This window comes from Penicillium riverlandense (assembly GCF_028828495.1).
Source record: "Penicillium riverlandense strain IBT 135883 chromosome Unknown utg000007l_segment0_segment0, whole genome shotgun sequence".
NCBI classification, from domain to species: domain Eukaryota; kingdom Fungi; phylum Ascomycota; class Eurotiomycetes; order Eurotiales; family Aspergillaceae; genus Penicillium; species Penicillium riverlandense.
The window spans coordinates 3,045,225-3,063,521 of record NW_026643198.1 but is presented as its reverse complement, the minus strand read 5'-3'; the positions used below and the strand labels follow the sequence as shown (position 1 = coordinate 3,063,521).

At 52.8% G+C, this 18,297-nt stretch overlaps 8 protein-coding genes across 8 annotated transcripts; 4 read left to right on the top strand and 4 right to left on the bottom strand.

Annotated features, from left to right (window-relative positions):
- Nucleotides 1-1,096: 1,096 nt before the first annotated feature.
- N7474_008820 (class I SAM-dependent methyltransferase) lies at nucleotides 1,097-2,279 on the top strand (the record flags this gene model as incomplete). Its single annotated transcript, XM_057200230.1, has 2 exons — nucleotides 1,097-1,242; nucleotides 1,295-2,279. 2 exons carry the CDS (start codon nucleotides 1,097-1,099, stop codon nucleotides 2,277-2,279), a joined length of 1,131 nt encoding a protein of 376 aa, XP_057050931.1.
- A 417-nt stretch (nucleotides 2,280-2,696) lies between these two features.
- Nucleotides 2,697-3,302, top strand: N7474_008819 (aminoacyl-tRNA hydrolase; the record flags this gene model as incomplete). Its single annotated transcript, XM_057200229.1, has 1 exon — nucleotides 2,697-3,302. One exon carries the CDS (start codon nucleotides 2,697-2,699, stop codon nucleotides 3,300-3,302), a length of 606 nt encoding a protein of 201 aa, XP_057050930.1.
- A 252-nt stretch (nucleotides 3,303-3,554) lies between these two features.
- N7474_008818 (amphiphysin-like protein RVS161) lies at nucleotides 3,555-4,766 on the bottom strand (the record flags this gene model as incomplete). The annotated part of the gene is made up of 6 exons (XM_057200228.1): nucleotides 3,555-4,008; nucleotides 4,059-4,206; nucleotides 4,265-4,377; nucleotides 4,434-4,479; nucleotides 4,639-4,689; nucleotides 4,754-4,766. 6 exons carry the CDS (start codon nucleotides 4,764-4,766, stop codon nucleotides 3,555-3,557), a joined length of 825 nt encoding a protein of 274 aa, XP_057050929.1.
- Nucleotides 4,767-5,536: 770 nt separating this feature from the next.
- On the bottom strand, nucleotides 5,537-7,192 carry N7474_008817 (serine/threonine protein kinase SAT4; the record flags this gene model as incomplete). Its single annotated transcript, XM_057200227.1, has 1 exon — nucleotides 5,537-7,192. The coding sequence occupies one exon, from the start codon at nucleotides 7,190-7,192 to the stop codon at nucleotides 5,537-5,539; it is 1,656 nt and encodes a 551-aa protein (XP_057050928.1).
- A 2,783-nt stretch (nucleotides 7,193-9,975) lies between these two features.
- Nucleotides 9,976-10,677, bottom strand: N7474_008816 (TRAPP subunit BET5; the record flags this gene model as incomplete). Its single annotated transcript, XM_057200226.1, has 5 exons — nucleotides 9,976-9,996; nucleotides 10,063-10,151; nucleotides 10,202-10,347; nucleotides 10,401-10,590; nucleotides 10,641-10,677. The coding sequence occupies 5 exons, from the start codon at nucleotides 10,675-10,677 to the stop codon at nucleotides 9,976-9,978; spliced, it is 483 nt and encodes a 160-aa protein (XP_057050927.1).
- Nucleotides 10,678-10,807: 130 nt separating this feature from the next.
- On the top strand, nucleotides 10,808-13,554 carry N7474_008815 (serine/threonine-protein kinase; the record flags this gene model as incomplete). Its single annotated transcript, XM_057200225.1, has 6 exons — nucleotides 10,808-10,878; nucleotides 10,963-11,032; nucleotides 11,086-11,235; nucleotides 11,297-12,091; nucleotides 12,141-12,278; nucleotides 12,328-13,554. The coding sequence occupies 6 exons, from the start codon at nucleotides 10,808-10,810 to the stop codon at nucleotides 13,552-13,554; spliced, it is 2,451 nt and encodes an 816-aa protein (XP_057050926.1).
- A 971-nt stretch (nucleotides 13,555-14,525) lies between these two features.
- On the top strand, nucleotides 14,526-15,344 carry N7474_008814 (uncharacterized protein; the record flags this gene model as incomplete). Its single annotated transcript, XM_057200224.1, has 1 exon — nucleotides 14,526-15,344. One exon carries the CDS (start codon nucleotides 14,526-14,528, stop codon nucleotides 15,342-15,344), a length of 819 nt encoding a protein of 272 aa, XP_057050925.1.
- Nucleotides 15,345-16,516: 1,172 nt separating this feature from the next.
- On the bottom strand, nucleotides 16,517-17,582 carry N7474_008813 (putative AT DNA binding protein; the record flags this gene model as incomplete). Its single annotated transcript, XM_057200223.1, has 2 exons — nucleotides 16,517-17,370; nucleotides 17,423-17,582. 2 exons carry the CDS (start codon nucleotides 17,580-17,582, stop codon nucleotides 16,517-16,519), a joined length of 1,014 nt encoding a protein of 337 aa, XP_057050924.1.
- Nucleotides 17,583-18,297: the final 715 nt, after the last annotated feature.

The following is an 18,297-nucleotide window of genomic DNA, read 5'->3' as shown; positions in this document are numbered from 1 at the left end:
CCGCCCATGCCTAGGACCTAACGTAATTCACCCACCCCAAATACCATAGTAAATGTATTGTTTTTTATAGCTGGATATTTCAACAACTACGACATAAGTTATTTGATTGTTTGCATGATATTATTTATAAGCATATCAAATAGTACCGACAGACTGGACTCGAAATTGAAGAATTATTTTACTATGGTGTCTTTGAGGTGGCCGGCTCACTAGTCGCTAGTACACAGTAGCGCGCCGAGTTGTGGAAACTCTCCCACTCTCCCTCTTTCTGCACAACGCCAAGCAGAGCCAATCCCCAATATGCCATTGTGCAATTGCACTCCCGTCGGATCGCCCAGCGCGTTACTCGTCCCGGCAGGACGCTCTGGCCAAAGCTGAATCCCACCCAGTCCGTCGGGTCTCGCACGGCCCCGGCCGTCGCCTCGTTGGGGTGTCTGCGTCGGCTCTTCCGTGTCTACTAACCTACTTTTGTTCCTTCCCCTCTGGCGTGCCTGGACTTGGGCATGGTTGGGGTCGGAACGGACCCGCCCAGTCGGGACCAGCCTCGTCTGTGATTCCCAGTAGGCTGGTTCAATGGACCCGTCACGATCCCGCAGGGACCCTCACTTGTCAGAAGTACCCGGGACTACTCTGAATTTCCTACAACCAACATACCCTAACTAACAAACGCCCCCTGCGCTGCTCCAGGTTCTCGGGTCCTTTCTCCACTGCCCGTCGTGGAGCACCGGTGTGCTGGGTCCTTGGACATATCAGCCATCATTTCCTTTACTTTCTGTGCTTCGTTCTTTTCTTCTCTGCAACTGACGTACTCCCGTCCCGTCTGGTCGGGTGCAGTTATCGTGACACTTACCCTTGCGCAACAGACGAAAACTCGGGTATGCAACTTCATGTCGACTAGACGGTCCTTCGTCTGTTCCTCCTTACCCCTCTTTCGTCTTGGTGGCCCATTCTCCCTCCTGTCGCTCCCGCCTCGTATAAACTCCAATTGAGTGCCCAAAAAAAAAAAAAAAAAAAAAAAAAGAACCAGCGTGCTTTTCAGTTCTAGCTTTTCTTCGAACTCACACCACATTCGTTCTCGATTTCATTCAAGCATGTCATGGACGCAGAACCTCTTCAGCCGTCAGAGGGCTCCAGCCCCGAGCCCATCCGGAAAGAGCAGCCTATAGAGGAGGCACCCGAGCTGGCTGCGGTGGAAAACTCCGAGCCGGAGTCGGATTGCGAGTCTGACGATGAGGTCTCAGTGTGAGTAGTAATACATGATCTTAAAAAAAGCCTTTTTACTGATGACTGCTAGAAAATCCACCAGATCATGCTCCCCAGGCACCCTCCGCGGCATATTCGAAAACGGGCGCCGATACTGCGACGACGTCTACTTCATGCCCAATGACGAATCCGAATTAACCCGCCTCAACGTCGTGCACCAAATCTACCTGATCTTACTAGATGGCCGACTCACCACCGCACCACTCACCACGGAATCACCGCGCATCCTTGATGTTGGCACGGGGCCGGGAGACTGGGCCATCGAAATGAACGCCGAGGCTCCAAATGCCACCATCATCGCCTCTGACATCGGCGTCTTCGACTCGGGTATCGCCCACATCTCCCTGCCGAACGTCTTCTTCCAGATCGCAGACGCCCGGTCAGAATGGACATACCACGAGCCCTTTGATCTCGTGCATATCCGCGGCTTGTCCGGCGCCTTCCAGGACTGGTCCTCCGTGTACAGAAACGCATTCGCCCATCTCAAACCCGGCGGCTACATCGAAGTCGCAGACGCGGACCCCGCCGCCGACATCCTCTGCTCCGAGTCCCAGTCCGACTCCTCCTATCTCCAGATCTACTCTGCCGCCCTCCGCGCCGCCGGCGAAGCATCAGGCTACCTCCGCGACGGCAGCCACCTGCGCACCTCCGCCCTGACCGCAGCGGGATTCGTCGACGTCCGCGTCCTGGAACGCACGATCCCCATCGGCCTGTGGCCGCACGATATGCACGAAAAAACTCTCGGCAAAATGGGCCTCATTGCCCTTCTCGAGGGGTTGGAGGCTTACGCTCTCCGCTCGCTTACCCGCTCCGGCAGCTGGTCGTTGCAAGGAGCTACTGACCTCTGTGAGAAGGTTACCGCCGAGCTTCTTTCGGCGGATCGGCTGTCCGTTCGTGTGCGTATCGTCACGGGGAGAAAGCCTATTTCTTATGCGCAGCGGAAGGAGGAGGTTTTGGCACGGGCGATGCGGAAAGCGGAGATGTTTACCGGTGCTGTTTCGACGAATGCCGACTAGGAGGAAGGATTGATGATGACGATGATTATGACGATGATGATGATGATGATGATGATGATTTTCTCCTATTCATGATGTACTGTATCCATATAAAACATCTAGATCTATGCATATTGCCTCTTGCTGTGACATCTTGTTTCAGCTCTCCATCTTATTACTGATTTGACATAAGTTGTATGATGAGGGAGTGAAACACCTAACTGGAATTGCACAATAACAGCTTCCCTAGATCCAGCTCTCACTCGGCAAATCGAGACAAGTGTCGGTGGACGAAGCCGATGAACCGTCCTTTGCTGTCCCAGCGGCCATGCCTGAGGCAGTAAGGTACCCAGGCACCTAGGCACACCCGTCACGGATAAATCATCTTCAATCCTCAACCCTCCGTCATAGCCATTCCCTTCCTCCCATCCAGTGGACATGGACCCCCCTCGCCGGCGCCTCTTCATCGCCTCCATCGGCAACATAAAACCCTACCGAAACACCCGGCATAGCGCGGGCCACCTCCTCCTCGACGCGATAGGCCCCCAACTGCCCGCGCGACTCAGCCCAGCAGCACAACCCTTCTACCAAACCTGGTACAGCCCCACGTACATGAACACATCCGGCCCGAAGCTCGTGCGGCAGCTGCAGAATTTCACGCAGCAGGGAAATGCAAATGCACACGCGACCACGTTAGTGATCCTGCACGACGAGCTGGAGTCGCCGCTCGGGAGAGTGCGTGTGAAACGCGGCGGGCCGGAGGTTGCGAGTCTGCGTGGACATCGGGGGTTGATTAGCGTGTTTGAGAGTCTGCGCGGGAAGGGATTGTATCCTGCGCGTGGGCAGGGTGGCGGGTTGGGGTTGTCGGTTTTGAGGGTTGGGGTTGGGATTGGCCGGCCCGAGACGAGAGAGAAGGGTGCTGTTGCGGATTATGTCTTGACGGCGATGGGTCCGACGGAGTTGGCGGCGGTGCATCGTGCTGCGGGGCCGGTGGTTGAGCTCATTGCGGAGGAGATGTATAGGGCTGACCCGGGGTCAACATGACAAACCTACGACATGTACATTATGTATTATAGAGGCGCTTGGTCGGTCAGGGCTAGAGCATTGTGTGTATTATACCCCCGGATTGAATTGGGATGGAAAGAAACTCCTGGACGGCGACGCGAGAAAAAAGGCATCGCGAAGGCTCCCCCGAGGGTGGGCCGCCATGTACAGACAGAGAATAGAAACAAGAAACGCCTGAAAGCCAAAGGAAAGACGGGCATGAAAGGTGATAGTAAAAGCAAGAAAACCAACTCAGACAGTGCCAGCAATGCTAAGATCGCGAATCTCCTGCAGGACCTCCTCAACGCGATTATCCAAGTCGCCCCGCGCATACTGGTCGCGGGTCTCGGCATCCAGATACTGCTGCACCTGGGCCATGCGCGAGTAGGCCTCTGCACAGAAACGCAGCTGGATCTTGACTAGGGCCTCGAAGCTGGGGTCGAGATAGGGGACGCGCAGGTCGATAAGTTGGGGCAGTTCGGTGAAGAGCTGCTCATTGAGCTGTTCGTATGCTTGTTTGGCCATTTCGGTTTCACGCTCCGTGCGTGGCAGCTTGGAGGCGTCCTTGTCGGGCTTCTCTACTAGTCGCTTCACCTTGGAGCGCATGGCGTCGTAGTCGAGGAGTTTGTGGTTGCGCTTTTTGATGCATTCGTTGACGTCGGGGAAGTAGGCGCAAAAGCGGGAGATGGGGTCCAGGACGGTCGTTCTATGCTTGTCAGAAGCGAAAAAGAAAAAAGTAGGACAGAAGAGACATACCGGTATGGTCCATCCAATGCCTTGATCGTCTCCGCATCCAAATCCTCCACAGCCTGCTTGTAGCTCCGGCTCACGCCATCCTTTGTGCCCGCGTCACCGTAGAAAGCATCGATGGTCTCGGCGATACGCATTTGAGAAGCGGTCATGGCTGTCCCCAATCCGTTAGCAACACCCTCAAATTTTGTCCCCTCCCAAAAAAAACACACCTCGTAACGAATCCAAATATCCCTTCGCCTCTTTTTGCAGTCGACCAGCCGCCGTCTCCATTGTCCGATACCGTCTACCCTCCTTCGTCAGCACCTTGAACAGCTCCAGTACACTCGGAAAAGAACAGAAGGTCAATAAAGGGAAGGAGGGGCCAAAAAGTCTGCGTACCGTTCCTCAATCTCATAGTCGCGGTCACTCGTTCGTTCCACATGGCCTAGACATTTCAGTCAGTAAGACGTCTCTCACACGCTCTCCGCATGTATCCGGTCTTCGCTCGGAGGAGAGAAGGCGTTCGTCAAGTTGGCGGGGGTACAAGATGGAGGGCCAACTTGGGGCGGTGGTGAACAGGGTGTCCAGAAGAAGGGCAACTCACCCGTCTTCATCATTACCTGCGTCGTGGCGCGGCCGACATTTTTCTTGAACCCTAGATGTCCACGCTCATGTCAGTCTCTCTGAAAGTTGTAGATCTCGAAGATGGGGCAACGGACCTGCCCACGACATGATGGCGGTGGGAGAGGGAGAGACAACGAGAGGATAAAGTAAAAAAAAAGAGTAGTCGTCAAGGAGATTTCAAGTCTCAGGCAGAATCCAAGCCCAAGACCAGAGCTGAACCAGATTGCGGCGATGGGAAAGCAAGTCAGGCTGAACGGCAGGCAGTCGTGGCTGAGGCGATTAGGTAAGATGGTCTTTTCCGGATGTGGCTACGTCATGAACTATACCTAATAGTATACAGCTGCCTAGGCGACGGAAATCAGGAAAGATATCATCAATGCAGAATATGTACAGCCATGGAATTGGTATATGCGTCCTGCTAGTGGATAAATGACAGAAAAGACAAGACGGGAGTGCATATCGGAAGCATCCACGGCGGGAAAGAGAGTCCGGTCAGCAGCCAGCTGCGCGATATTGCACTCATCTTTCGGAATGCGCAACCATCATCATATAATGGTACAAGAGAAGGGAAAGGGTAGATCGCAACACTGTGTCCGCCCGCGCCATATGGAGTTGGCGATGATCGAGTGGGAAAGAAATGGTCATGACTCTTCGTTGCATTTGAAAATGACAAACCCAAACAGCAGAGCAGGAAGGTGAAACACAAAAAGAGCTAAAAGATGGATGAAGAAAAACACAGGCTGAAAGACAGGAACAATGCGCCGGTATCACGAGAACAATAAAATAAAAAGAGGGCCTCCTTCTACTATTTAGGAGCGTTCGTGTTTTCCCTGGTTGTTGAAGGAATCCTCTCTCAGAAAACCACCCAGACAGGAGAATCAGAATCCTTCCTCGCCTTCCTTGCACAGCTTGATCTGGCGCACCCACTCAGACTTGAGGACCTGCGAGGCGTTGATGCGGCGGGAAGGATTCGGGTCGAGGATCGAGTAGATGACATTGCGGCAACGAGCCTGAGTGTGGATTAGTTTCTGTCTGGAGCCCAACAAAGTAGCAGAGCCTACCCGATGCAGTGTTTCGATGGGAGCATAGCCATCTTCGTGCTTGCGGCCCTCCAAGTAGCGCTGGTAAAATTCATCCTCGTCCTTGTGGGCCACGCGCCAGAGATGCCGGCCCGTTCGCATGGCCATATAGATCACGCCCGTGGCCCATAGATCGACCGCGCGGGGATCGAACTCCTTCTCGGTATATTCCTCGGGGGCGATGTACGGCGCAGAACCGCATAGCCCGGCGGTCATGTGGGCTTCCTTTTCCCATGCCATCCGGAAGCATTCACCATTTCCAAAATCGGTGATCTTGAGAGCACCGTGGGTGGTGAGCAGGAGATTCTCGGGTTTGAGGTCACGGTGGGCAACGCCCATCTCGTGCATGTACTCGACTCCCCGCATCAGCTGCTTGAAGAAGCAGTCGGCTTCGGCGACTTCGAGCTTGCCTGCCGCAAGAACTAGAGTGTATAGATCGCCACCGGCACAGTATTCCATCACCTCACAGTAATCTCCCTTGGCGTCCTGCAGGAGATCCAAAGTATGAATAACGTTCGGGTGACGAAGGGACGAAGATATACAGAACTCGGAAGTCAACCGCTTCTGGTACTTTTTGGCGGTCTCCTGCGGACGACGACGGAACTCCTTGACGGCATACAGCTGTTCACCTTTGGAGTCCTGGGGGTCGACCTTGTGCGAGATGCGCACGATCCCAAACGCGCCGCGGCCGACAATCTCCTGACACTTGCCATACTTGTCCACCAGGGACGCAGTGGCGTTGGGCCCGCCTCGCTTGTCGGCGGCCAGCTTGTCCCGTTCGTTCTTGAACTGGTCGATCCAGGTAGACATGAGCGATAGCTGCTGCTCGTCCGGGTGGTTGTCCTTTTTCTGTTTCCCGCCCAGCATGTCCCGCAGAAGATCGGTCAGTTTTTCCTGTCGTCGAGCACTTCGGAGGTGATGCTGGTGGGTGCCGGTGCCTTCGGGCAATAGCTCAAAGCGCTTGTGAACCGGGGCGGCGCCATCCTTTTGCTCTTTGCCGGTCTTCTTCCTGTCCTTGTCTGGCGGCTCGACGCCCTTCAGGGACGGTTGCCGGGATGGTGTTCGAGATGATGGTCTGGAGTTTGGTCGCGAGGAGGGTTTGGAGGAGGGTTTATCTTTCTCTTTCTCTTTTGCGTTGGGTGGTTTCACGAGGCTGTCGAAACTGCTGTCGGACAGATCGCGGGAGTCTGGGTTATGCGGCGGAGTCTGCTTCCCAGTCGAACTAAACATGCGTGAGAGACGGGCGGCCATGTTGGCTTTTGGTGGTTTTCCGGCGGGAGAGGGCGCGGGGGAGGGGAGCACATCGCCTCCCTCCCCGTTGACCGCAGCGGACAGATGCATGCCCGCCAGGGCGTGTGTTACCGGGGGTTCGCCATCCCCAGGGTCATGCGAGTGTTGAGATGCTGCGGCGGAGGAGACTGCGGACGGGACAGGTGAGGGAGACGGCGGAGTCATGTGCGGTGGATGGCGGTTGTAGCGCGAGGTCAAGCGAGCAGTCTCTCAACAACGGGGGATGGCTGTCCCCACGAAGGAGATGAGAGGACAGAGGCGGGTTAAGTGCAGCTCGCACAAGGCTTGCTGACACTGTGAAGCAACAGCCCGTAACACCGTGGACGAAATGATGGAAGAAACGAGAAAGAGACGGAGGGGCGAAAAATTGGAGGGTTGCCTTGAGATTGGTGGCCTGAGGCAGCCCACCAAGTGATGACCGTGACTGCGGTCGGAAGAACCACGGACAAGGTATATAGGGGACCGGTGATGCACCAGTAATAATATAGATATAAATATAGACAGAAAGTAACAAGAAGAGAAAAGAAGAAAGGCAGTCAAAATGCAGCAGAGGGCGGGAGCGAAGAAGTCGAAGAAGGAGAAAAAGGACAAAAATTGGCGATGCTGGGGATGAAATACGGGCGAAGGGGGGGAAACGGAGTGTGGGTGGTGTGGTGCTGGTATTATTACGTGGGGAGCGTTGGTTTCGTTCATCTCCCGCGCTGATTAAGACTGAGCGAAAAAAAAAAAAAAAAAGGGAAAAAAACTGTGGACACTGCAGCGATTGGTGGTATTTGTATGGTATTATTAATTATGGTACGGAATATTATTCATGCTCACTACGAATGATTGATTTGAAATGTCTGTTGCGTGTATTATCCGATGTCTGGCTCACGCAAGCACTGCATCATCGGGGCCGTGGCGCATGCTCTCTTGCCTCGAGTGTACCTGACGGGGGGCCGTGTTAAGAGTGAGAGATTTAAATTCGGAAAGAGAGGGGCCTCTCGTCGGTAGATCCTTGGATTGTCTCTAGGTAGCTTAGCTTAGCTTTCTTGCTTTGTGGGTAATATTTCATTTCATATTACAGATTGATTGTTCCTCGACTGATGCTGTGGGATACCGGTAGGTGGTCCCTCGACATCATCACCAACCCCGTCGACATGACTTTTTCCATGAGGCGGTGCCTGTCTGTGATTCAGTAGGTGGCGTCCACGAGAGTCCTCGATGATATGAGGGGAGGACCGATCGCGCACTGCGATCATCCTGCCCGGCCGATCGCTACGACAGTAGCAGCACTGGACTTCCCCCCCATCGGGTGGGGTCGGTCTGTTCTCACTGCCGGATCATCTGAAGGTGAAGCACAGCGTCATAGCCTTCATCTTATTGGAATGAAGAACTTGCACATCGACGTAGGTGTGTCGACGGGTGGACAAGTCCTCTCTCACTGTCTGCTCACTTGAACTATGACCCACAGTACTCTAGCCGACGTGGAACTAAATGACCTAAACGGAACCAAAGAACAATAAATACCGCGTCCCTTCCCGAGGACACGATGAACTAGCTACCCCGGATTAATTACTGGCAGGATCGTCAGCCTGCCAGACGGTGGAAATAGGCGTCCGCTGTACAAGTACCAGACCTCGGCTCTCGGGGAGGGGGTCAAAGAAGAGACTAAACCGCAAAGCGAGCCACATGCAGCTGGTGGTGAGGATAAACAATACGAGGCATTTTCGGCTCGCCAATCAAAGCAAGCCGAAAGGTGGCTATGCTCTGCAGGACGAGTGGCTACAGACAGAAGACCCGTCATTGTTGGTGGCAGCTTTATTTTCTTTTTCCTACTACGGTCAAGTGTATTACTGCATGTGTCTGTGTGGTCATGAAACATTAGGCCCCTCCCCTAACCAAAATCTATTGATCCTTGGCCGCAGCCACGCAAGACGGACTCGATGTGATTTATCAGCAACAGTAATAAACGTAAATTAGTTAACTAAATTCCATGGAAATAAATAATCCGGCAGAAGGGTCGTAGGCGAAAGGTTAACACCTCTCCTCCCCCGGTCTGTGCCCGCTGACCGCCAGTTCAGCTCTGAGGGGTTGCACAATTCCCCGCTATAACGAGCACCAACAGAGTACGGTAGAGAAGAGGGGTGGTAGGGTAGGTATATGCCTCATAGAGAACATGTTAGCAGGAAGAGAGAGCTCCGGCTTAAAGCTGAGCTAGCTATACCTTCATGCAGTGAAGATGAAAATCAGCGAATATCATGTCGCAAATAGGAAGCCAAGCCCTGCATGACAAGACATCCTGACGGGACTTTTCGGTGGAATCGATAATGCATGGGCATGATACCTACAGACCCGACGGGACCTACAGGAGGTGGCTATTGCGGCCACATGTGCGCATGCAGGGTGTTGATAAGATAGTTCTTTACGCACGTAAGGCTGATGGGGCGTTGATTCGGTCCGTGCCGGAGTCTTATTGAGCTGAGATATAGCTACTACTTGGCATGTGCTTTAACTGCAGCCGCTTGTATGACATGGCGCGAGCTATCTATTCCGGTCCTGACCAATCCAGACGGCCTTTTGATATGCCGCTGGCCTGATGACGGCACCGTTCCCAGTTGGTATTCAGAACTAGGGTTCGGATTCACGAACCGATACGTCTTCCCCGGCGGATGGGGCCAACAGTACCGGGTGAGTTGCAAGTCGAAGTATAAAGGCAGTAAGTAGGTCCCTATCTTGTACCCTGCTGCATGTGCCGCGGGTGTAGGAAAGCTAGAAGCTGCGGTGCATTCCCAGCAACTCCACAAGCTTGCTGCCAATCCCGACGTCTCTGGTGAAAGAAGGCAGCCAATCGTCCTTGGAGTGCAGCGCATCTCGGCCGCCGGGACGAGTCTTATATACCAGCCATGCCACGTCGGCAGTGACAGGCCGGTCGCGTCTCAAGAAGTCTGCTCATGCAGATTCGAGGATTATGACAGCACCCGAGTCTGCTACCATATCAGAAACAAGTCAACAACACAAAAGACCAGCCAGACAAAGAAAACGTAAACACGTACGACGAACTGTTCCAGCGATTCCTCAAAGAGCTCATTATTTACTCCCACGCCGCCGGGATGCTCGGTCGGAGACAGAGGATTTTTCACCACTAAACAGCAATCAACAAGGTATCATCGTTGGGTTCTCAATTTGACGCACCATATTCCACAAACAAATTAATGTAGATCTGCTGCAAGGCGATGCGCATGCTGGGGCTCTTGAGGTCGGTGAGCATGACAAATTTGGTATTGGTCGGGGTCTCGTAGTAATGGAGCTTGTATTGGCTGGTGGTGTAGGAGATAAAACTGAGGGCACGTCAGTCGCGTGTTTGTTGGCAGGCGAGACCGAATGGTCTTACTTGTCCTCCTCGCCCCCCAATTTGCGCACCATGTTCCGCAAGGAAAACACCGTGCCAAACACGAGTTTTGCGTCGTCGTCCGTTGATCGCACCGTCTGGCCGAGGCCTGCTAGGTCTGACCCGGAGCGCGAGCCCTTGCCGGCGAGCGACGTCGGGCGCGGCTGCCAAAGGCGTTTGTAGATGCATTCCGCTGCACAAATCAGTTTCGGGACAAGAGTTGAGACAGCAGAGAGCATTTACCATGACGGTCGAAGATGTAGAAGGAGTAGACGGGCATCGCGGGTGGCTTGAGTTGGGATGTTGTTGATGTAGGTCAGGGGAGGGAGATAAAGGGAGCACGCAGGCGGTGAAAAACAATCAATATAGAGAAAGATGTCCCGCCCTCCCCGCCCTTCGCTGCCCACGCCATGGCGGATCATGAGCTGCGCCCAGATGCTCCTTCGAAACTAGACGAGTTCCCTCCGCCAAACAGAGCGAAGTAAGTCTTCACTTCTTCTTTCTAGAAGTCATCTACGATTTTGGCTTGGCATCGATCGGCCCTGACAGATATATCTTCTTCTAGTACCACGCCTTCCTATGACAGTCTCCAGAGGCACCGGCGGCGAAACCCCAGGACCAGGCGTCCGGTGAAGGTCGGTGGTTTTGCTCCTGGCTGGTCGAGTACCGGGACTGATGCGCAGGACAGGAAACACTCAACGCTCGCTCAGAGTATACAACTAGCCAGGACGACGGGACGGCAGAACATAGGATCAATCAGTATGTGATCAGGCAGGAGATAGGGCGAGGATCGTTCGGGGCGGTCCATCTGGCCGTAGACCAGTTTGGCCATGAATATGTAGGTCTGGGCTGGGGAAGTCTGAAAGAGGGTTCGGGCCCTGCTAATCGTCTGCTGCCAGGCTGTGAAAGAGTTCTCCAAGTCCCGGCTGAGAAAACGGGCACAGTCGCATCTCTTGCGACGACCGCGAGGGCCCCGGCGGCCTAGCGCCGGCTTCAATTCCCCACTGCACAGAAATCCGTCTGAAGATGATGCCGCGCGAGCAGAGAACCCGCTGTATCTGATCAAGGAAGAAATCGCGATCATGAAGAAATTAGATCACCCCAACCTGGTGTCGTTAATTGAAGTGCTCGATGACCCGACAGAAGATTCACTGTACATGGTTATGGAAATGTGCAAAAAGGGAGTGATCATGAAAGTGGGCCTAGATGACAAGGCCGATCCATACGATGACGAGCATTGCCGATGTTGGTTTCGCGACTTAATTCTCGGCATTGAGTACCTGCACTCCCAGGGCATTGTTCATCGAGATATCAAACCTGACAATTGTCTACTGACGAACGACGACGTGCTCAAGGTGGTCGACTTTGGCGTGTCGGAGATGTTTGAAAAGGACTCGGACATGTTCACGGCCAAGTCGGCGGGCTCCCCAGCATTTCTCCCACCTGAACTTTGTGTCGCAAAACATGGCGATGTATCCGGGAAAGCGGCGGATATTTGGTCCATGGGAGTGACTCTGTACTGCATTCGATACGGCAGGCTGCCGTTTGAGAAGGAGAGCATCTTTGATCTGTATGAGTCGATCAGGAATGACCCGGTGGTTTACGAGAATGAGGCCGATGAGAGCTTCAAGGATATGATGGAGCAGATTCTGGAGAAAGATCCTTCGAAGCGCATCAAGATGCGGGATCTTCGGGTAAGTTCGACCACGTTTATTTCAGGGTACATTCTCATCAAAAGCGCAGGACCATCCTTGGGTCACGAAGAACGGAACCGATCTTCTGCTGCCGTGGGAGGAGAACACAGCACAGATTATCGAGCCTCCCACCGAAGAGGAAATGGATTCGGCCATCACGCGGAACATGGGTCGACTCATGACGGTGGTACGTCCGAGATTCGCCTTGAGTTGGGGCTATGCTGATTGTCATACAGATGAAAGCCGTCTCGAATTTCAGACACTTGGTGCACCCGACAAAATCAGAACCAGCCATGCAAAGTATCCTTGGTGGAGACTTTGATGCTCACTTCGTCGAGCCACCGATGGAGATGGATTCGGAGGAAGACTTCCCAGCCGTGGGTCAGCCTGAACCACATCACCTGAAGGCAGCAATCCGACACTCATTGCCACGGCATCCTATGCTGTCTGGCACGGGTGACCTGTCCAGCACAGATCAACCGCCTGGGTCTTCCGACTCGACCAGTGTTTCATCCCGACCAGAGCACAGTCCCGTAAGCAGCCAAAGACCCAGTGGTGTTTTTGAGCCCGAACGGAAAGACTCAGGGTCGATCCGCAGCGGTAGACCCTGGGAACAGATCCTGCGCGAAGCAAGACCCTCTTCCCAGTCGGCATCACCACGCCCACCATTATCACGAACCAGCTCGGCGACAACCACAACCAAGCGCAGTCTGGAGGGCACTCGAGGGCACGCCCGGGACCCCCTAGAGGAAGAATATCCGTATCTCTTCATCGGTCCATCCACATATACTGGCGCATCCTCCCAAGAACAATGCGAAACGGTTGAAGCGGATGCCTCTGCTCCAATCTTCGAAGAACCAGATAGCGCCATGGACAGTTCCCGACCAGTAGACATCCCCACAGGAGAACAGCCTGATGAAGGCCCGACTGTCAGCGAGTCACCAGGCGCGGCAGAGTTCGACATTTACGAAACAGCGTACCACACGGAACTCGAACGAATCAAGAACCGCAGCAACACCGTACCAACGGTATACCTAACACGACGAATCAAGAACCAGGAGGCGCTGATGAAGTTCGTCAAAGAGAAATCTCTGGATCTGAAGATCGGCCAGAAGATGGCGTACCCTTCCTCTCTGAGTACTCCCTCTGCGTTTACTACTGCGGCAAATGTGTTGAGGGATCAGGTTTCTCAGAAGAGGCAGTCTTCCGAGCCACAGCGACAGCCCCAGTTGCAGCCGCAGCATGACTCTCCAGAGGAAGATGGCCCAGCTCGTCGTGAACACCAACAACAGCATCACCCGCCCTCGGCGTCGCTTTCGTCACGCTCTATTCCCGATCCGGAGGCTTCTTCTTTCGAAGCGACGGGTACGTCTACCACTGAGGCTCAGCTGGGAGGTGAGAATTCCGCTGCGCAGCTGAGACGGCTTCTTGGACGGGCGAGGGATAAACCTAGTGATGAATGAGCGGTCAGCATGAGGTCCGCAAGCAAAAGGAAAGGATATGAGTACAAGCGAGATCTTCTCACTGCCGTTTGTTTGCGTTGCATGATTCTTGGATATCAGCGCCCTTCGCAGTATATATTTCACCTTCAGTTCAAGTCGATATCGATATCAGTCAATATAATATCAGCATATAATATCAGCTCTCAGCCTAGAGAGAGAAAAGAGAAGCACGGAATAATGATCCAAAATGGGCGATTGCCTTGATTTCCCGCCTACGCAACCTACTTGGGACGATCGTTTCCAAGCAAGATTCAAGACCGGCACTCCCCCCACCCAAGCAGAGCCCACTGCTATCTCGGATGATTCTTCCGGTCCACTCAGGCTATGTGCTGTCTGCGAGATGGTCTGTACGTACATGGTGCAGTGCATATCATACTTAGTATGGTTTAGTTCTGTGAACTGTCTATGTTGTGTAGCCATCGAACAGGACGATGCAGTGTGTATAGTCGATTACCAGTACAGTTCGTACATACGCCTGTTCAAGCTCAAATTCATGGGTGGGGATACTGTAGTTACTCAAGATGTAGGCGGTTGCATTTGACGCCACTTTAAGCATTGAGATAGATATTCAATTAGATCAATTGGATATTTATCCGTATCGCGCTCACCTAGTCCAGCGGGGGAAATGCCTCCCTGCTATCATATGCCAGCAAAGATGGCGCGGTCTGAAAACCTCCCAACCACCACCGAAAAGACCAAACAGATGAAATACTGTCTTTCAAGCAACAGCGACTAATCATGTAGTTTTAATCACCTCATTTAATATAGGATTGGTGTAGTCAGTTATCTTTGTTCCCATTTGGTGACGTAGATAGGGCAGCAACATTGGGACTGGTTGGTTGTCTCATTTCGTCGTCATGTTCACCTAGATACATACTTCCTATCTTTCCAGCTGAATTTACGGCCTAACTTGTTAACTTATTCCCGCCATTATGTTCTTCGAAGAGGTACTTCCTTCTACAACTCCAAGATACGAATATGAAGGTATCCAAGGATTTCTTCATATTTTGGAGCAGGAGCAGGAGCGATATGAGCGTGAGGGTTCGTTTAACCCTTATATAATCTTCGCTATTGATGAACACTCCTTCCTTGAGTGTTTCGTCGATTCCGAAGAAGATCTCCTCACGAAATCCTGGGAGACTTACGATCATTCTTCCCATAACATTCTTATCAAAATGGAGACAGCCAACCACGCCGTTGCAGCCGGTGCATTTGATTCTATTTTCTCAACCTGGGCCCGCAGAGTACGAGACAATCCTCTTGCGTGTACAGCCAGAACAGCAGTCCGGGGGCACACCAGGACTAAACGAGCAGATTCATCCTGGACACCAGTATTTTTGCCTGCTGGAAGATCCCCTAAGTGGCCAACATTGGTCCTCGAAGTTGCGTGGTCTGAACGACGACCTAAACTGGAACGGGATATCGATTTCTGGCTTCGCGAATCAAACGGAGACGTCAAAGTGGTTCTTTCGATCACGGTGCATCCTTGTGGGATAATTTCGATTGAGAAATGGGACCTCTCTCCTACGTCTAGCGGGAACGGCACAGCTCCTCGTCCTACACAGAAGATCGAGATTGTTCGAAAACCCACACCGAATTGTCCCAGAGTTAAAGGGCAGATCCAGCTGCAGTTTCAAGACATATTTCTTCGCGACAAGGAAGGGACGGATATCGATTTCATCATTTCCCATAGCGATATGGAGGAAATCGCGTCACAAGTATGGGGCTTTCAGTTTGAGCAAGAGGGATAGGAGGGCGAATGAGCAGGCCCTAGGCAGAGCACGCTGGTCTGGTCTGTGGTAAACTCTGAAGGTGTATCATTATCTGAAGCTTCGTATTGCTATTATTCGTCCTTGCCAATCATCGAGTATCACTACAAAGTCCGTTACTATTGTCCTCAACCCTCGACGCCTTAAAAGATGAACCATAATGGCATATGCTATAGCTATAAGTCTGAAATCAAAAGAAACCTGCTCTATAACAAGAATAATAGCGTCGACGATAACACTAATATCGCTTCAGTATGTCCCCAGATGATTAAGCACAAGATATGTAAACACCCAAAAACCACTTGGTTACCAAAGCAGACAATAAGCCCATCTCAAGCTTTAATGTTTTCGAGCACACTACCGTTGCTGTGCTTGATGTTGTACTTCTTGAGTGGACGATCTGATAGTAAGTATGATCGTGGATATAATGCCCACCTTCCGAGGCAAGTTGATTCCGTAAAAAAATAGTATTGTCAAGAACAAAGTGAAACAAAAAACATAGTACAAGACAATTGTAGCCTGTGCGAGTCAGGATTGCAAATCATGCACTGATGCAGATAGCAGCCCAAGGAATGCCCGACGGACATGAAAGAAATGGCGGTGGAAGAACAAAAACAATACAAACACAGTATAAACCACCATCATGTCATGTCATGCAAATTGGTTATGATTTCTTCGGACGCATCCCACGCCGAAGACAGAAGGTGGAAGAAAACACGCCTGGCAGAAGAAAGATAAGAAATGGTTGAGCATGAGCATTGTCGTAAGTGAAGACACAAAAACAGCATTTGCAGAAAAACATGGCAGGAGATTTGAGCAATAATTAATGCCCTCTCTTTGAAACTCATGAACACGTCGAGGGTGTACTTATGAATGCGCGAGGCACGAAAGAAAGAGGTCGTGGTAAAAGAGATAACGTCAAGCCTCGTCCTTCTTTGGGGTAAAAACAAAGAAGAAAGCAGAGTATGTCTCAACATCTCTGGAGACTCGAGATCTCTCAAATATGTGGCTGGAATATGCGATGGAAACAGGGAACAGGTCAAACAGGAACGCTGTCTATGGTTCTGGTTCATCATTGGCGGTCTGATCATTCATTCATGGCGTTTGATGGGAAATGGACATGGTGTGAAAACCATCAGTCATTAAAAAAAATATCATTGCGAGTGTTTCTCGGCTGGAGTCGTGCTCATTTGCCTTTCTTGGCCCGGTGGAGGAAGTGGTGTTGGTGGTGGATCACTTCGCGAGTCGCGTCGGGTGCCGCTGTCTGACGGGGAGAACCGGTCATGCGAGAATGAGCTATATGGCCGGTCACCCTGGCTGCTGTTGATGCGAGGGAATGGGTCTCTCGGGGCGAGTTGGAGGGTTCGCGGCGAGGGAAGCGTGTGGCCCATCTCGGTTGGCCGCGGTAACTCTCGCGAGCCCATGATGGGCAGGTCCCGGCGGTCATCCGATCCTGATGCTGGAGCTCCTCCTCCAGGGCGTGCAGTGGAAACACTAAACGGCCTCGGTTCTTGAGGCGCTGGTGGAGCAGTCGACATGGTCATCCTAGACGCACCCGCAGCGGGGCTCGTGGGCGATGGAGGAATCTTCAATCTGCCAGACCCCGATCTCCGCGGCGGAGGATATGTCTCCCCGCGAGCCTCCGCAGCAGCTTTACGCCGTTCCGTCTCTGCCTTGCTCGGACGGCCTCGTTTCCTGGGTGGTTCCCCCGTTGCAGATGCCGCGGTCTCCAATCGCGGAGATACTTGTGCAGCAGACGCGCCGCTCTCACTACTGTATGAGGCGGTGCTACTGATCGGCGGCCGGGGTTGAATTGCACGCGGCGCCAGAATGGGTTTGTCTGCTGGGAACAGCGGCCGTTTGCGCGCGGTGCCGGGGTCCATTGGGGCCGCTGGCGGACCGGGCATCTCAGGACGTGGTGGGTAAGGTGCTGCTGGGAGGGACGGCGGTTGAGGGGGCTGCTGGCACATGTTCCAAAAAGCCATTTGGGAGGCGTTGAGGGAGCGGCCTGCGGAGAGGGTGTTAGCGGGAGCACTCGGGACATGATGGAGGGCTCATACCTGGTGGCAGTGGGATGTCTCCCCAACTGGGAGTGATCTGAAAGTCCCTGATCATCCGGACCAGATGGCTCGAGGGAATGCCGGCTTTCTTGAGGATCTCGGTGAGCAGCGTGTACTTCTCCTCCTCGGACCAGGGCCTCTCGGGTGGATGATTCGACATGTCCAGCGACCATCCCCAAAAAACGAAACGAAAGACAAGAAGGAAAGAAAAGAAACAAAAACAAAAACCTCCCAAACGACAGCAGGGCAAGGCGAAGATTCACGTCAGGAACAGCAGCATGACTTAAAAAGAACGACGAACTCCTGAACAGAAACCAAAAACGGGACCAGGCATTCGACGGGCAAGCTGCAGGGACGAGAGATTACCATACCGGGCCAGGTTTCATCTGGGTTTTTTCCAGAAGCGATTCGAAGGCAAAGGGTGAAAAATACGGCTAGCCCCTGCATAAGGGGAATGAGCAAGTGGGGATTCTTAGTCGCAAAGAGCATGTAACTCCCGTTCGTGAGTACTGTAAATGATCGCCACGAATCCTAAGGTGGTTGGAGGTGAAACACCGCGCGTAGGGTGTGGCCAGCGCCAATCGATACCCGCTGCCAGGGACGTTGCTCAAACAGCGCAGGGAGCCGCCCTGGACTCGGCGATAGGCAGTCGATGGCGTTGGGGAGCGGTTCGTGGTTTCAGCGTGAACGGAGCTAGCACGACCTAACTAGCGCCCGGAGAGACAGGTAATGCAGTCATTGGAGAGTCCATCATAGTAGTGAAGTGAAGAAGAATATTCTGATTATTACGATTCTGCGGTTCACTGCTCTCATGGAAATCAGTGCATGAATGAAGGTGATCATGGTGAAGAACAATAGAAGACCCAGAGCCTCAA